Below are 17,481 nucleotides of genomic sequence, written 5' to 3'. Positions count from 1 at the left end.
CCCTGCCCCCATCCATACTGGGGACACAGGGTATTCCTAATCACATACTATTTTTAGTGTACACTCAAAAGGGTATCTAGTTTAAACTTCAAACATATGCTCAGTAGTATAAGAAATATGAAAATCACAAGGACAATGATGCTTGAGAAACTGTGTGTGCTGGAGACTTAAGCAAGTGCTCTACTGAGCTACATCCCTAGCCTGCATTCTCTACTTCCAAGGCAGTAGAATGTGCTCAGTCTGGCCTTGAACTCAGTCTGTAGTTCAGAAGACCCTTAAGTGTATGATCCTTCTGCCCCTGCCTCAGCCTCCTGAGATGGGAGTACAGGTCTGCCTTGAGAAAATGTCTCCTTTTAACAGTTATGTACAGAAACACTATACCCTATATCACTGTATTCTATCAGGTGTAGTGGAGAAGACAGACTCATGATTCGACAGATGAAACAAAGTTTGGGGTAGATGTGTCTTGAGGAAGAAGTGTGAAAGTTCACCTGGTAGTAGATAAAACAAACCATGCCATCAGAACGCATGGGAAAGCCCTAGATGGTAATACTGTAGAATGCATCAGAGGGAAGGTAAGAAATTGGATGAGGGCAATTTTTACCTTTTTCCTCAAGCACCATTATAGCAGATGACATGGCTCAAGCAATAATTATCCTGTGTCTTCACTGTTTCCTTAGTAATAACACCCTTTGCACTCTTCATAAAGTTGAAGACCATCTAAATCCTGTGATCATTCTTAAGGAACTTCATTCATGCTGGGAGAGATGACTTAAGTGCATGGAGAATGTGGATTTCATACTAGTCCTCAACGACGGAACTGTACATCCTAAGAAAAATCATCTGTTGGCTAAGCAAACATTTTTCATAGGTAGAATTACTGTCTCCTAATTAACTTCTCAGTCTAAGTATTCTTTGATGGAGATTCTGACCTTGACCTACTTTATAAATCAAGAAAGTGAGAGAGGTGAGAGGTGCACAGAAGTGATAGGTCCAGAACTCAGGTGGTCTACCGTGTCTAAACCACATTTACATGCCAAGGGGTTTAATGACTAAGTTTATATATACTAGACTGGTTTACAGAGCACCTCAAAATTCTGGTAAAGATTATTTTGGTTGCTTCTGGGTATGTTCTTGGAAGAGATAAACACTAAAATAGGTTTGTTCCGAGAGTAACTGTCTTCCCCTTGTTGAGTCTCACCCCAACTGAGGGCCAGAATGGAACAAAGATGTTAACACTTCCCGTCTGAAGAGCTCCTGCTTGACTGCCCTGATCTGGCTCCCTGGACTTCCCTGGCCTCTGGATTCAAATGGAAAAGACTCTTCTTGATCTCAAGCTTGCTGGATTTTAGGCTACAATGAAGGTCACTGGCTTTTCTGGTTGTCAGGCCTTTGGATGATGACTGGAACTACCACCATTTTTGGGTCTAGCTTGATGACTGTGGAGTTTAGAAATTCCCAGCTTCCTTCACACTAGCCAATTCCTTATTACTTTCTACATGCACATCCTATCGGTTTTGCTTCTCTGGAGACTCCTAACACAGGGGTTAAAAGAGATGAACAGAGACGGCACTGAAGTAGGGATTGGGCTGAGCCATACAATCCTAGTGAGCAGACCTCTCCAAAAATGGAGCTTCTTCTATTAAGAGCTGCCACTGAGTAATGGTTATGTCACAATGGTTAGGGTTTTGATGAAGTCTTAATGACAACGCGAAGACTTTATAAAGGGACACCAGTCTGTTTCCTAGTCTCTTGGCCCCATGAATCAGATGAGGAACTTGCCATCACCAAGAAAATGTTAGAATACATGCATTTAAGTTTGTTGTGCTGTTCCCTGATTTACTGTTTAGTGTACATGGTCCTAACTGTAGCTAGCAACAAATCTGAACGAAGGTCATAGCAGATGAAACTCACATTTTCCACCAGATTATATAGATGGGAGTTATAAATTCCTGATATGGGTTGGGGGGGAGAATTCAGCAAAATAAACACCAAACATAGGTATGCTCCCCGCTCCCAGAACAGTCAACTGCCAAAACAATGTAAACATTTAAAATATCTGATTTTGTGCATATTAAAAAATGCACTCTTGGGGCTGGAGAGATGGCTCAGCAGTTAACAGAGCACTTCCACTTCCTGTTCTTCCCAAAGACCAGCTCATCCGTTCCTAGCACTCAACGTTAGGCAGATCACAAGCACTTTTAACTCCAGTTCCAGGGCACCAAATGCCCTCTTCTGGCCTCCATGGACATCCTCACATGTGGCACACACTCACACACATGCAGATAAAAAATTATTTAAAAATGCAGTCTTATTTTTACAGTGTTATACTATTTATAATATCATTTCCAAAGAGACAGCTGTATATTTTTAGCACCTTTGCAGAACTACATTAACAATAATTTGGGCAAGAACCTCAACAATAAACCAATAGTAAGACCCATCTGATTTTTCTCTCTACCAAAATATTATAACTCAATTTTTTAAGTAGTTCATCTACTTTTTAATTCCCACAATACAGGGTCTTTCCCTTCAGCTCCTCTGGCTAGCTGCAGGTGCCCTAAAGCAGAGATGGGGATTACCATGGTATGATATAAGTGTGTTTTTCAATGCTTATGATTATCAAAAATTAATCTTTGGACTGTGTTTATTAGCCGTTTCTTTAAAGACAAAAAGCTGAATATAACCAGTTTTATATGAACATGTCATCTAAACTATTTAGCAATTTCTTCTGTAACTTATAGTAAATATGAATTAAACACACAAACTATACACATACTGAATTAAAATGTCCCAAATCTAGAATGCTTAAGAAAAATATTTTTCTCATTAAAAAAATCTGGGTATGAAACAATACATAACACCCATCTCTATGGTAACACCACGGGTGTAGATACACTCATTTACTCTCTATCAAGCAGCACTTAAATCAATTCTCTGAAAGCATCAGCATACTTTCAAGAGAAGCTACTTCAATCTTTAGACAGGTCAAATTATTCAGTAATAAAAAAAAATCAATTTTGTTATAAAGTAAAAACTACGAAGACTGCCTTGTTCTTTGGCTTCAGAACTAAGCTTTCATTTGACCTTTCGGAGGACCTCAACGGGACACAGTATCTCCTCACAGTACCACCTTAGCTACGCTGGCAAGAGGATGTCCACTTCATCGCAACTGCGTGCGCCACAACCAACAGGCAGGCAGCCGTGAAACAGGAACCTGCAGGGTCCTGAAAAGAAGTAACACCGACTCAAAGCTAGCTGTGCACAGAACCGAACCCCGTGAGGGACAGTGGAAACTCCCGTCTGTGTCCTTTGGTAGGTGCACCCTGAAGAACATCCCCCCTCACTGTCTCTTACAGTCCCCTGGCTTCCTTCTCGTCACACAGCTTCACCTCACCTCAGCTCATAAAGAAGAGCACTGCCCTTGTGCAACACCTAGTTTGGTATGAGCTGATTTTCTTTATGCTGAAATCGATGTTTTGTATGGTTTTTAATACCTGGTTGTCTGGAAAGCAAGGGTAAACACAGAACTACCAAAATCAGACCATAAGCAAAAGCAAGAATGACTTCGAGCGCCAGGCTGCAGTTTTTTCATAGAGATTGTTGAGTATGGATCCAGGGGCCAGTGAGATGGCTTAGTGGGTAAAGGTACTTTCTGTGAAACCCTGACAAGAGACAGGTCTCTGAAAGGAGAAACGACTTCGTGACTCTCGGCCACTCTGTGCTCACCATGGTACACGGCGTCCCTCCCCCAACTGAGAAACCACAGGAAGGTGAGAAGGCTCAGCAGGTAAAGGCACTTCTGTCCATCTCAGGGACCACGTGGTAGGAGAAGAGAACACAGTCCTGCCCAAGCAGCCCTTTGATCTCCTCCCATGTGCCGTGACATGCACACAAGCACTCTCCTTCCCAAACAGGATGAGATATAATCAAAGAACGGCAGGGGAAGACTTGACATTCAGGGTTGAATTTGGGGCGATGGTTTAAGTTATATACCACATAATATTTAACATTTAATTAAAATAGTGAATAATGTAAATAAGTTGGTAACGTTCATTTTGGAATGAAAAGTTAAGTATATCACCTTCTAACTAGAGGAGAAGGCGGCATTTTTGGAAGCAAAATTAGCTAACACCACTTTCCATGCAGACGAAAGATCAGTAACTAGAACCACACTGTTCACACAACTTCCTGATGGAAGACAAGACGACCTCACCTGAGTTCCCTGGTGAGAAAGGCACTGTAACACAGTGAGGCGGTGCGCATGTGAGGGCGTCTGCAAGCTGATTTACCACACAGTAACTGTGGGGCCTCTGCAACACACACATGGGAGGTGAGGATGGTGCCTGTTCCTACCACACAGCTTTTGTGGGAGGAAATGTGACAATGCACATAAACACGTTAACATTGTGACTGGTTTAGAATAAGCCCCTCAATAAACATTGGCTATTATTGTCATCATTATTGTATAGGTGAAGAAACAGACTAAGAAGATTAAGTTCAAAGATTACTAACAGGCAAAGTTAGAAGTAGAATTCTAATCTAAATATATTCCTATTACCCTGTATTACCTATATGGATGTCTCCTTTTAATTCTTTTTATGCTGTGAAGTTTTTGTGGATGAAGCTATCATTTGACAGATTCAATGGCATAACGGCACTCTTGATTTAAAAATTTTCTTTTCAGTAGGAAAGAAATTGAAGCAAGCATTAACAGGTCTTAGTCAGGGCATGGTGGTGTGCTCCTCTGTAATCCTAGCACTTGAGAGGCCCAGGCAGGAAGATCAAAGACTTGGAGCCTGGCCTGGGATACAGGGTGAAATGAAGGCCAGCCTGAGACCCACTCGAAAAATAAACAAATGCATTACCAAGTCAACGAAGCAGACAAACAAAAGGAACTAGACACTTCGGAGAATCAGGGTGGAGACTAATCTAGGTTTACAAGAAGTTAACATTGACCTTAAAAACTTACAAAAAAGAAAGGAAGGAAGGAAGGAAGGAAGAAGGAAGGATAGCTCAAGGGCAGAACAAATGAAGCTTGGAAGGCAGGCAGAAGGCTGAGCAGTTGGCTTCAGGACTATGTACGTTACAACCCAGAGCAAAGCTACCCAAAGTCTAAAGCATCCTCCACAGTACTTGACTCACTCTGTACCTCGTACTAACCATAACGTACTGTAAAGTCATTATGCAGAAAACAGGGAATTGACTTCAACGGTTCCAGAGTTAAGAAATAAAAGACTAAATAAGGCCTTCAATAGCTTTATTGAAATCTGTATAAATAAACATGCACATTTCAAATGTAAACTCAAGTGAACCCAAGTGCTGACAAAATATTAACCTCTGTCATGCAGGAGGTTAGTTTACATAAAAAAAAAAAAAGAAAGGAAAAAAAAGAAAAAAAAAAAAAGGAAGAAAAGAAACAAAACAGCCAAAGCAGCTTTTAAAAGACCAGGATGAAAAACCAGCTTTAATATCAAGATATAAAGCAAAGCCATGATCAACATACCTTACTTAACCTGGTCAAATGCATTTTTTTTCCTTTTTCTTTTAAAATGCTAACATAAATAAATAATTTACCAAAATGTGCACTCACAGAGTGAACTTTTATTTACAATACACAATTTATATCTATTGTATTTGATTAGTTCAAGTGAAGAACATTATACTTTTTGCTTTAATAACAGTGGGACACAAAGCGATTTCTCAGGTAGTCATATGTGAAATGTGCCCCAGCATTTCGTTCCCTATTAAAGGCAGTATTGTATGCCAATCAATGATACATTCCTTCAACTGGATCATAGGGAAAGAAAGCAGCCAATGAAAATGTCTCAAATGTTCACGCGTATATTTGGCATCCTGGATCCTTGAATGTGAGAAACTAAAATGAAACCCAAAGTTCGCACGCTTCCTATGCTGCACAGGTCTGACTCTGGGAACATGCAAACACCACCTCTCTTAGACAAGTTACCTTCTGAGAAAAGCTGTAAGGCTATGGTGAATTCCGTCAGGAACACACAGAGAAGTTAACAGACCTACCTCTATAGCCAAGTTATCAATGAGTTAAAGGCTAGTACATGAACAAAAATCCTCTCGCCTAAGTTTGATGCAATTATTACTACAGATACAGAATATTATTCAGCCTGTCCTTACATTACAGTAACTGGGAGAGCTAAAAAGTTGCTAAATTACCAAAAATGGGGTAAAGAACAATAGACAGCAAAAAATTGAATTTTGGACCAACAGTGGATTAAAGATAAGCATTTTAAACTGAAACGAATTTGAAATTTTAAAGAACAGATTCCAATCGTAGTGAAAAATACTTACACGTAGCTGAGAAATGACTTTCGATGGAGTATGGAATCTAGAACCTGTTCCCATGGTGAGTGAGGTAAAGGTCATGGTTTGCATTTTAATGATACAACAAGAGGAGATTTTTCCAAGGTTACTTCTCACGGTATGATGGAATTTGTTTCTTTTAACAGACCCACACTGATTCCCAGGACAGATTTGAAGACCGGTGCTCCAAGGACACACTGACACTGCAGTGAGGACCGGAGCGCTGCAGACAGCAGCCTAACACACATGAACTAGATTACCCAGAACCAGGTTCAGCCACAGCTTTCTTGCAGTATTATTCGAGCAAAATGAATGACCAACATCCACAAGTTTAACATCTGTCATCAGTTAAGTCACATCCAAAAATTAAAGAAAACATAATTCGTCAAAACAGCAGCAAACTTAAAAGGGATTTATTTGTGATTTCCTATATATATTTAGCTTGTAAATACAAGACTGTAAATGTATTAGGAGACAATTTCTGTTAAAGTTTTCATTGTGTTTCACTTCAAGTACTGCACAAGTTAAACTCTGATGAAGGATTTACATTCGGTTATCTGAAGCTCCTCATCTCAGATTGTGTTTAATGTGGTGGAGAACTCCACTGCCATTGCCCCACCAGCAGAAGGTCTCTCTATGGCTTCTGGGCTCTCGTCAGTTGGTGTGCATACAGTTTTCATTCTCTAGGTCATTGTCATTGTCATTGCTGTCGTCGTCGTCACTTTCCAGGGGGATGCCCGTGGCCGCTGAAGCACCTTTCGTTTCCCGGTCCAGAGGGAAGAAGCCGGTCCCACTGAAAGTGTCCTGTCTCTGGTAGAAGAGGACGTACGCTGCTTTGGACTGCCAAACAAGCACAGGAGGTCAGCACAGAGACCACACACGACACAGCACGGGCTGTTAGCCAATAACCAAAGTTAGGACAGAAAATCAATGGAAAACTACATATGACCAAACGGAAGCTTATAAAATTGGATAAATATAGTTATTTCTACATTTAAAAGTAAGTATTTTCATTCTATATAATTTGGACCAAGAGTTATATATAGCCCAAACACAAATTCACTTCCTATAACATAAAATACAATTCTGTTTTTCTTTCTTTCAACTTTAAGGTGAATGTTTTTGTATCCAACACTGAGGGTCTCAGCTCAGGCCTGACCTCCACTGCAATGTCCTCTACTATGCCAACATCTCCCTGATAATTAAAAATGTTTTCCCAGGATCTATTGGGAGAACAATGATTTTTTAAAAAAAGACATGAAAGTACAAGAGGAAGATTGAGGAATAGAAAGGGAAAGAGTGGACGGAGGAGGGACAAGAGGAGAGGGGGAGCCCGACTGAAGCACAGCATGCACACACGACGACGTCATGAAGAAACCCAGTCTTGGTACAATTAACAAGTGCTGGTGAAAATCTCTCCCACCCCGTTTTGAGACACAATTTACTTGTTTAGCCCTGGCTGTCCGGGAACTAGCTCTGTAGACCAGGCTAGCCTTGAACTCACAGAGATCCGACTGCCTCTGCTTTCCAAGTACTAGGACTAAAGGTGTGCAACCACTACTCCCAGCTTGAAAAAATTTTTTTTTAAAAAGAATATTTTTCCATCAATTATAACAGTAGATTTTAAAATTTATTTTTAAATATTTTAGTTTGTATTAGGTTTAGTCTGCATGTATGTCTAAGCATCACTTAGAAGCCCAATGCCTGGAGAGCCAGAAGAGGGCACTGGATTCCCTGGAACTGGAGTTACAGACTTGTGAGCTACCATGTGTGTGCTCTGGGAATCGAACCCTGGGTCCACTGGAAGAGCAGCCAGTGCTCTTAACCACTGAGCTATATTTGTGGCTCTTGTATCATTTTAAAAAAAGATAGCCCAGGCTGCCAAGAATGAACATATGAGCCAAGTAAACTGACAGCCTACAGAATGAGAGAAAAATCTTTGCTCGCTGTATCTCAGACAGGGTTGAAATCTAGATAAATAAAGAACTACAAAAATTAAACACCCCAAAATCAAAAATGCCAATCAATAAATGGGCCAATGAAATAAACAGTTCTTAAGAGAAGAAACTCAAACAGCCAATCAACAGTTTTAAAAATATGAACCATGTTTAGTCACAAGAAAAGGCGAATTCAGAGTATCCGTCCACCTCACCAGTCAGCATCAAGAAATTGCTGATGTGCTGTTGAGGATGTAGAGAAAGTGGAACTTTATTAACTGTTGGGGCAGCATAAACCAGCACAGTCCTTTACGGAAATCAGTATGGGTTCTCAAAAAATTAAAACGAGAACTACCATATGACCCATCTACCCCACTGCTGGGAATGTCTCACGGGACCACATATCCTACCAGAGATACTTGCACATCCAGATTTACTGCTGCTATATTCACAGCAACAGGGAACCAGAGTCAGCCTATGTGTTCATTAACAGATGACTGGATCGTGAAAAAGAGGTATATACACACAATGGGATTTTATTCAGCAGTCAAGAATGAATACATTTTCAGGAAAATAATTTATTTTTATAATAAGTGTGATGACTTAGACTCAAAAAGATAAAAATCATGTTTTCTCAGAAGCAGATCCAAACTTTTAATGTTTTATGATGTATGTATACATGTATTTAATATCTTATGTATGCATGTATTTGTTTGTATGTATGTAAGTGGGTGTGAGAGTGGGTCCAGGCAATGAAACCATGTAACAAACCACATGAAAGTAACATGAAGCTTTGAGGAAAAGGGATGGGCCAAAGAACACATATGATGTGAAAGTGGTAAGGATGCTATGGGGGTTGAGGGGGACAAGGGAAATGGGGAGGAAAAGAAATCAACAAAAATTTGCTTGAAAATATCATAAGGAAACCTAATATTCTGTAAGCTAACAACACAACAAAAGGTAGTCCAGGCTGACCTGGAACGTGCACCATAGCACAAGACGGTCTGGAACTTGTGATCTACCTGCCTGAGTCTCTGAAATGCTAAGATCACAGACATGTGCCACCATACTAGACATCTCTCTCTGGCTTAAAAAACATTTAAGTTTTTTCTGCATCAAAAACTGCTACCAAGAGAACTTCCACCCTCCACTGCACACACCCCTCTTCCTCTCCACTGGGCCCACAGTGTGGCCACCACCTCCTCAATAGTCCTCAGCTCTGTCACCCCATCTTTCCACGGCATTCTAATGGAACGGCTTTCCATGGGGTCGACAACATCTCAGTCAACGGTGGCCTTTTATAGTAATACTGGTCCATCTCTCAAGAGCATTAACATCTCAGAGTCTTCTCTCCAGTGACTTTGGTCTTCGGTGACACTGCTTCTCCTTAGGTCTACTCTCTTCAGGTTCCCTTCCTAAATCGTTTAAGACACATGTTCTGCCCGAGCAATCTTCTATATACTGAAATCGGAATGCGCGCCTTTAGCTACAGCAACTGCTGGAGTGTAGAATAGTGTTCCAAAGGCTCTTTTTTCTTTTCTGTTTTTGAGACAGGTTTTCTCTGTGTAGCCCTGGCTGTCCTGGAACTCCCTCTGTAGACCAGGCTGGTCTCAAAAGGCATGTACCACCATGCCTGACCCTCCAAAGGCCCTGCAACATGAGCTCATGTCCTGCTCCAAGTTTTCCCTTTTATTAAATTTTTATTACTCCCTAAGAAGCTGACCCACGACCTCAAACACTGAAGACATACTTACCACAATTTGTTCTTCAGATGCAGTGGAGACACTACTGTCATCAAAATAGTACCATTTTCCATCATCTTTATTTTTTGCAAAAGCAGTATCTAGTGAAAAAATATAATAACTTCTATGACTGGAATATCTATGGCTTTGGGTGGATTCCTCAAAACTCTATGATCACCTACATAAAAAAAATCTGCTAAATGACATGAGTATCATCTATACCAGGCCTAGTATACATTTACTTGATTTGACAAAGGCTTTTAGAATAATTTCTAGCAATGTAAATGCCTAAGAAACATTTTTTCTAAGCTGAAACTTGTGACTTTTTTCAGATGGGAAAATAACTTTTTTTTTTTAATTCACAGAAAAAAAACTAATGACAATTAATGGTAATTACCAATTATGTAGTGATTATGTGACAAGACACAGTGCTATGTATTGTATTCACATTAAAATATTATCATTGTTCTTCTCATTGTAAAGCTAGAAAACTAACCTTTCTAAAAGAATCATTTGTTAAGGGGGTGCTGCTGTTATGTAGCAGAGCTAGGACTTAAATTCAGGACTGCTTCTGATGCCTACATCCAGAATTTCTATTATTTATTTAAATTTCCTATGACATTTTCTTTTCTGATAACTCTACTTAATCTGTAGTTTTTTTCTGTCTTTAACACAGGTATAGAATAAGAGAAAGATAAAAAAAAAAATGCTACTTCTTTATTCCTTCCATGCTCTGTATAAACTACTCACTTAAAACTCCCGAGCGCTAACAGAACACTTCCCAACGACGGTTATTCACATACCCTGGGCTAAGCATCACCTTTAACGAAGGAGCTGAAAACAGCGTGAACTCAATAGCTTCCTTTGCACATCCCTCAGACATTTTTCCCCTCCTTCCAACCACTAGGATTCACTGCTAAACAGCTGTGATCTCTTTTGCTCTGTCCTCTATCTAGGATCCACCACTCACAGCACCAGGTCTTGCTCTGTCCTCTATCTAGGATCCACCACTCACAGTACCAGGTCTTGCTCTGTATTCCTTCATGAATCTGCATGAACTCAGCTCAGGGAAGTCTACTGCATGCGGTGAGCCTGCTAGCCTGAACTTAAGAGAACTATAGAGTAGACAATGCACTTCCAGAAGAAACATTCTCAGTCTTAAAGAAAATATGTAACCTATGAGACTGAATAAATAATAAACTAATAAGAGCCTTTCAAGATATTAGCAAGATACACCTTTGGGGAGGATTATTCAAAAGTAATAGTGAGAAAAGAATAATTACCCCAATAAAAATATAGCCTAAAAGTAACTATAAAAAGCCTCAAATAAATTGGAATTTGGGTGAAATGGATAGACTTTTACAGAAGCAGAAAAATGTTCAAAATATATATGTAAGAAAAAGAAAACTGGTAGTCCAATAATGAAATAAATAAAAAAATTTTATGAGGTAAAGCCCACAGTTTCACAGAGAATTCTAGTGTACCTGTTAGATAGTTACTCCCCATATTATTCTGATGATTTCAGGAAATTAAAAAAAATTAATCTAGTTTATTTTATGACCATAAATGTGATTACAAAGTGAAATAATAATAAAAAGACTCATTTATGAATGAAAGTGTTAGCAATCCTAATCAGTTAATGAAATCAACTCTGCATTACATGTGACAAAAAGACATGTCACAGGAATGGAAATCTAACAGGTGAGAGTGTCAACTGTTACGGTCAACCTGAACTACAACCTGGCACACAGTTTTGTCAAGATGTCACTTCAAAGGACCCCTTAGACAACAGACCACAATCAATGACACTTTTCAGTCTTAGATTAGTAGAAAGTTAAGTGTTAATTTAAGTGAAGAGGTACAGTGCAATACATCTAAATCACCAGTGGTAAAAGCAACAGATTAACTAGACATGAACTAACAGGATTAAGTCTAAAGTCTCAAGAGAAAGAGTTACTGAGATCAATAGTTAGTACCTATTGCCTAAGTTAACAAATTTGCACAGTTTAAAAGAATACATTATAAGAAAAGAGAGTGAAGAATGGGGTGGGGAAGCGCTCTGACAGAGAAGATGCTTCTTCCTGGGCCTTCAGCTGAGAGGGGGATTAACTAATTCCTTTAGAACTGGGTTTTAAAATAAAAGTTATACAGCTGATTCACTGATTCATTCATTTATAAATACTGAACAATGATTACATGTAAGATACATCTGACATTTTACTTACTTTAAAAAGTATTAACTATCTAACAGGAAAAAGTCTACAGATTGGAAAAAGGTTAAAAGGTAAACTATCAACTTACAATGACCACCTCCCATCCCTCCATAGTGGTTGGAAACAGCAATCAAATTATAGCGGCAAGGGCCTGCATTTGGATTAATTAGGAATTCTGACATATCCAAGTCACTGTTAAAAAGGAAATCAGATAAGTTATGCTTTCTTTAAAAGTGATGACATATTTCTCTTTTAAAGCAATAAATTCTAGCGCCTTCTGTTAGTACTGACTCATATATATGCATACACACATAATCATTAATACCATAACACACACACACACACACACACACACACACACACACACACACACACACACCCCTCATACAAGAAATTACCCAGAGAGAACCTACCAAACAAATTATACATGTTTCCCTGAGACTTGAGTGTTTGGGAAATCCTTGTTTAGGGCTTGATAATTGGACACTGAATGCTATTCTGATTAATGCTTTTATGCTATCACATTTAACTTACAGTGTGCCAGGAAAAAAAATTAAAAGGAAAAGTGAAAAGCAACTTCCTTATGAACACTCAAGAATTGAAATCTTGAAGAATCTACTGCTGCCACTTTCCTAAACAAGCAGAGTCTCTGCCTGTGCTCTACATGTGGCTCCCACCCTCACTAAAGCAGCGTCTCTCCATGTGCTCTAGATGTGGCTCCCACCCTCACTAAAGCAGCGTCTCTCCATGTGCTCTAGATGTGGCTCCCACCCTCACTAAAGCACTGTCTTTTGCTGCAGAGGGAGATCATTTCCAGCCATAACTGGTCAAAACTCAGAGACCAGTGGACTGTGGAAGTGCTTGTTTCCAGTGAATCTAGTTACAACAAAACCGTGAAATAGCAATCCTAACAAATTATTACAACTACTCAAAACTTCAAGGTTTAAACTGATCCAATTACACCTGACGTTTACTAAGGTAAAATAAGAATATCATCACATCATTTGAAAAAAGAAGGTCCTATGCTTACTGAATAGAGTTGAAACTTACTTGATGGGAAAATCAACTAAAGTATCTAACTTGTCTCTCATGTATCGACTGTAAGAAAATCGCTTGAGATGCACCACAAGTACTGGAGGCAGGGACCATAAATCTAATTTCTTTGTGGCTTGCTGATGTTCTTTACAATTTGGACAATACCTATAAAGAAGAAGAAAATAAAGCTTGACAGAGGCACAAACAAATGATTTGTATTAATGGAAACTACAAAATCAAAAATCAATGTCTAGTAAGTTCTACATTTTATCAGTGAGCAATTGCCGTACACTTAATATATGTGAACACGAAAGCAATTCCTCATTCTCCTACATCTCTCGGATAAGCGTGACCATTACAAATATATAAACACTCAAAGAGATGATGAAGGTGGCTATTAGAGAAAAGACAGGCGTGAGAGGAAAAGTCACCACTGTGACACTTCAAAAGAGCTGTCAGCATTCTCTGGAATGGACCGGAACTTACTATATAAAGACCTTACTGGACTATCAAGGAAACTCAGTTAATAGTTTGCCAACATGACCAGAGTAAACTCTTCAAGAAAAGGAACACAACCATTCGATGTCTTCTCTTACCAGGGGTCTTCAGCACCGAGTTTTTCTTTTGTTGTAAAAAGCTCAATGCAGTCTTTCAATTTCACAAAGGGTTTTTTTGGAGGTTTATATTCCACACTTTCATGTTTTTCAAAATCCTAAAGAGAAGTATTTCTTGAGTTAAGAGAACAAGTTAAACAAAACTCATCTTAGTGACACATCTTAAGCATCCTGAAAACTCAGACTGTAGAAGCCTCAGCACAAATGTGTCTAGAACAACCTGTGAAAGAACCTCTGTGGTTGAATCAGCACACAGAAAGCATGTTCAAAACCAACTCTTTCCTTGAAAAGTAAAAAGGGTTTCCATCTGTTTTTGTTAACTGCTAAAACAACCTATTTGTAGAGTCAAGGGCAGAGGAGTGTGACCAACTGAGTCACATAAAGAAGGTCAAACAGAAGCCAAGCAGCGGTGAATGGGGGCTCACCTCAGCGGCATTCTCATCAAAGTACCTCTTTTTCAAATCAGGATCCCAGTCCAAAGCGAGAAAAGATCTTTCTAAGGTAGAAAAAAAATATTCTTTCGTTAAAAATGCTGTAAGCTTTAGTGTTAAAATAAATATATCTTAATGCCAACATATACACCAGAAAAAACCCAGCAATCTCTTTAAACCAGGGTTTTCTACTTGCACTAGGTGATCAGGGCAACAATGATAGCTGTTTCCAAGTCACTGAAATAATCCAAGAGTTAAAAAATAATTCAAAGTGTAAGCATACATAAACTAAGCCCATTGTAGTAAAGATTATCACTTACTATAGGAAGACATTAAGGCTTTGATTCCTTAGAGATAAGTAACTGTATTTTTGATGACAGGCTAAATTTTACGGTCTTCACCTAAAAAAAGCACTTGGTTCCGCTCAAGCTCAGCGTTCAGCTATTTCTCACAGGTACTCACCATCGAGCCGAAGCTGCCTATCGTCAAATCTTATCTGCCTCGTGTCATCTTTGATGTAGTTGATATCAGTATTGCCTAAATTGATGAACTGGAATGTAAACAGTCGCTTTTTGTGTCCCGTGAGTTGGCCTTTGCAAGTTTCTTCAGTACACAATCCGTTTTCAGAGTCATTATCTCCTCCAACCGAATCTTCCGACTGACTGTTCTCATTCTCTGACGGAAGCTCTTGGTCCTGACTGGACTCGTCGTCTGGTTCATCTGTCTCCATCTCACCTGGGTATTTAATAGAGATCTTTAAGTTAACCTGTATGCCATTTCGAAAGTCTAAGTGTTGCTTTTCCATATCTATTCATGTGTTCTACTTTATTAATCCACATCTTAACGGAGAACATGACAAAAAGTCTTACTTGGTGAGCCTTCTTCATGTATACCATTTGGGCCGTTCCCATTAATATTCTGGTCCTCACAGCAACGCAGGGGCCCATCAGCTTCCTCGGTCTCAGTAGACATCTTGACATACCGGCTGCAGTAAAATCAGGTAACCAACAAGCTTGTAAAATTAAATTTCCATTTTACTTAATAAAACTAACAATTTTAATTCAAACTCTAGACCTAACACTCATATAGTAAAGCTGGCTAATAATTTATATTTGGGTTGTTTTTAAATATAAAAAATTAAGTTTTTAATTCTAGGCTTTTCCCCCCCTTATACTTCTAGGGTTTTGCTTTTTTTGGGGGGGGGGGAGGGAGTGTCTTTTCAAGACAGGGTTTCTCTACGTAGTTTTGGTGGCTGTCTTGGATCTTGCTCTGTAGACCAGACTGGCCTCAAACTCACAGATCCGCCTGACTCTGCCTCCCCAGTGCTGGGATTAAAGACGTGTGCCACCGCTGCCCAGCTAAGGTTTTGCTTTTTATTGTTGCTGTTTTTGAGACAGGGTCTCACTGTACATTTGCATTTGCAGTTGACTTGGAACTCTCTATGTAGACCAACCAGGCTGGCATTGAACTAGCTCCCCTATCTCTGCCTCTATCTGGAATTAAAGGTATGTGCCACCACACCCGGCTATATGCTTTTTAATTACATGTTTGTGTGTGTGTGTGTGTGTGTGTGTGTGTGTGTGTGTGTGGACACAGAGTCAATTACATGTTTGCACTTTATGTGTGTGTGTGTGTGCATGCACAACATATGTGTGGAGATAGAGGCCAGAGGACAAACTTGTAGCAATTGGTTCTCTCCTTCCACCTTGTGTGTCTCTGGAATTGAATTCAGGTTGCTGGCCATGGTGGCAAGCACTCTTACCTACTGAATCATCTCATCATCTCTGGATTTTCCATGTTTTATATGTCAGAAGTACAGCACAGTACATCATTTCTCAACTTAAAAGTAAGAATTTTATAAACGGTCCTCATTTACATGATGATATTATTGTTAGGAACACTCATAATTGTGTAATGTGATCTTTATACATGGACCATGAAATTATAATGATTCGGTATATAGAAAATATAAAGTATGTCAGCTGTAAAGGGTAAGAGAAAGGCCTTCAATGGTATCTACCATTACCTTATTTACTTCAAGGCTTATACAAAAAGCAAAGATTGTGTGGGGCACTATCTCACGAAAGCTGTCACAAATGCTTATCTTTTCAAAGGAAATGAGTTCTTCATCTAGCCACATGCATAGAAAAGGACCATTTAACTTTTATTCATTCATCCATTTATATTTATTTATTATTTATTTATTTACTTATTTATTTATTTATTTATTTATTTATTTATTTATTTTTATTTATTTATGGTTTTTCAATACAGGGTTTCTCTGTGTAGCTTTGTGCCTTTCCTGGAACTCACTCTGTAGCCCAAGCGGGCCTTGAACTCAGAGAGATCTGCCTGCCTCTGCCTCCCGATTGCTGGGATTAAAGGCGTGCACCACCACCGCCCAGTCCATTTAACATTATGATTTCTAGTTTGTACTTATATTACAGTTACTTGTCAACTAAAACTTCCAACTGTAAACTTTTGGTGTAAAACAGCTAAGAATTCAAGTTTCTGGATTTGAAATAATCTCAGTTGTGTATTTTATGTGACTAAGTCAGTGGATTAAATTGTAATTTTATTTTTACTTATTTATTTGGGGGGTTTTGAGGCACTCATTTATGTAGCCCAGAATGGCATCAAATATGCTACGTAAAAGAGGCAGGATTAGAATTCGTGACTGTCCGGCCTCCGCATCAAGTGCTGGGACCAAGCCCAGTCAACGCAGTGGGGTCGCAGCCTGGACTGCAATCACAGGCGTGTGTCACTGCCATGCCTGGCTGTCATCAGTTTTCTGTCTGTCTGGTTTGCTGTCTGTGAGTAACAGAGATGAGTATAACACTCCAGTAGTACCTTGAACAGTGACATTCATTAGCTATTTTATATTTTATTCTCATGTTTATTTTGCATAGTTAAGCTTAGTTGGCACTTACCACATTCTCAAGAGTAGGAGATTATAGAGTTTATCTTCAGTATTGTTTCGTGGTACAGCCATAAGAAAAGGCTGACCAAACAGTGAAGAGCCAGTATGGTGGGTGTAACTTGAGTGTCTGAATTTTTCTCTTAGGCAAACAGGAATAACCACATGTTCTGTGTCTTCTGTCCTGTTGATGTTAATTTCAAACCTACGAGGGTGGGAATGACCATAATAACCTCTAAGTTTTATGTTAGTTAAA

At 39.2% G+C, this 17,481-nt stretch overlaps 1 protein-coding gene across 7 annotated transcripts in view; it reads right to left on the bottom strand.

The window, feature by feature from the left end:
• Window positions 1-6,733: 6,733 nt before the first annotated feature.
• Window positions 6,734-17,481, bottom strand: part of Usp15 (ubiquitin specific peptidase 15) — a 95,834-nt gene continuing 85,086 nt past the window's right edge. For all 7 annotated transcript variants that reach the window (XM_059245665.1, XM_059245659.1, XM_059245661.1 and 4 more), the window contains 9 exons: window positions 17,239-17,430; window positions 15,178-15,293; window positions 14,771-15,043; window positions 14,303-14,373; window positions 13,860-13,975; window positions 13,279-13,428; window positions 12,317-12,420; window positions 10,028-10,116; window positions 6,734-7,176 (listed from right to left, as the gene is read on the bottom strand). In XM_059245665.1, coding sequence (XP_059101648.1) covers window positions 6,991-7,176; window positions 10,028-10,116; window positions 12,317-12,420; window positions 13,279-13,428; window positions 13,860-13,975; window positions 14,303-14,373; window positions 14,771-15,043; window positions 15,178-15,293; window positions 17,239-17,430 — 1,297 coding nt within the window. In that variant the 3' untranslated portion in view covers window positions 6,734-6,990. The remainder of the gene's footprint in view (window positions 7,177-10,027; window positions 10,117-12,316; window positions 12,421-13,278; window positions 13,429-13,859; window positions 13,976-14,302; window positions 14,374-14,770; window positions 15,044-15,177; window positions 15,294-17,238; window positions 17,431-17,481) is intronic.

The sequence above is a fragment of the Peromyscus eremicus genome, chromosome 18, assembly GCF_949786415.1.
Source record: "Peromyscus eremicus chromosome 18, PerEre_H2_v1, whole genome shotgun sequence".
NCBI lineage: Eukaryota > Metazoa > Chordata > Mammalia > Rodentia > Cricetidae > Peromyscus > Peromyscus eremicus.
The sequence above is the reverse complement of the archived record's forward strand: the minus strand, read 5'-3'. Positions and strand labels throughout refer to the sequence as shown.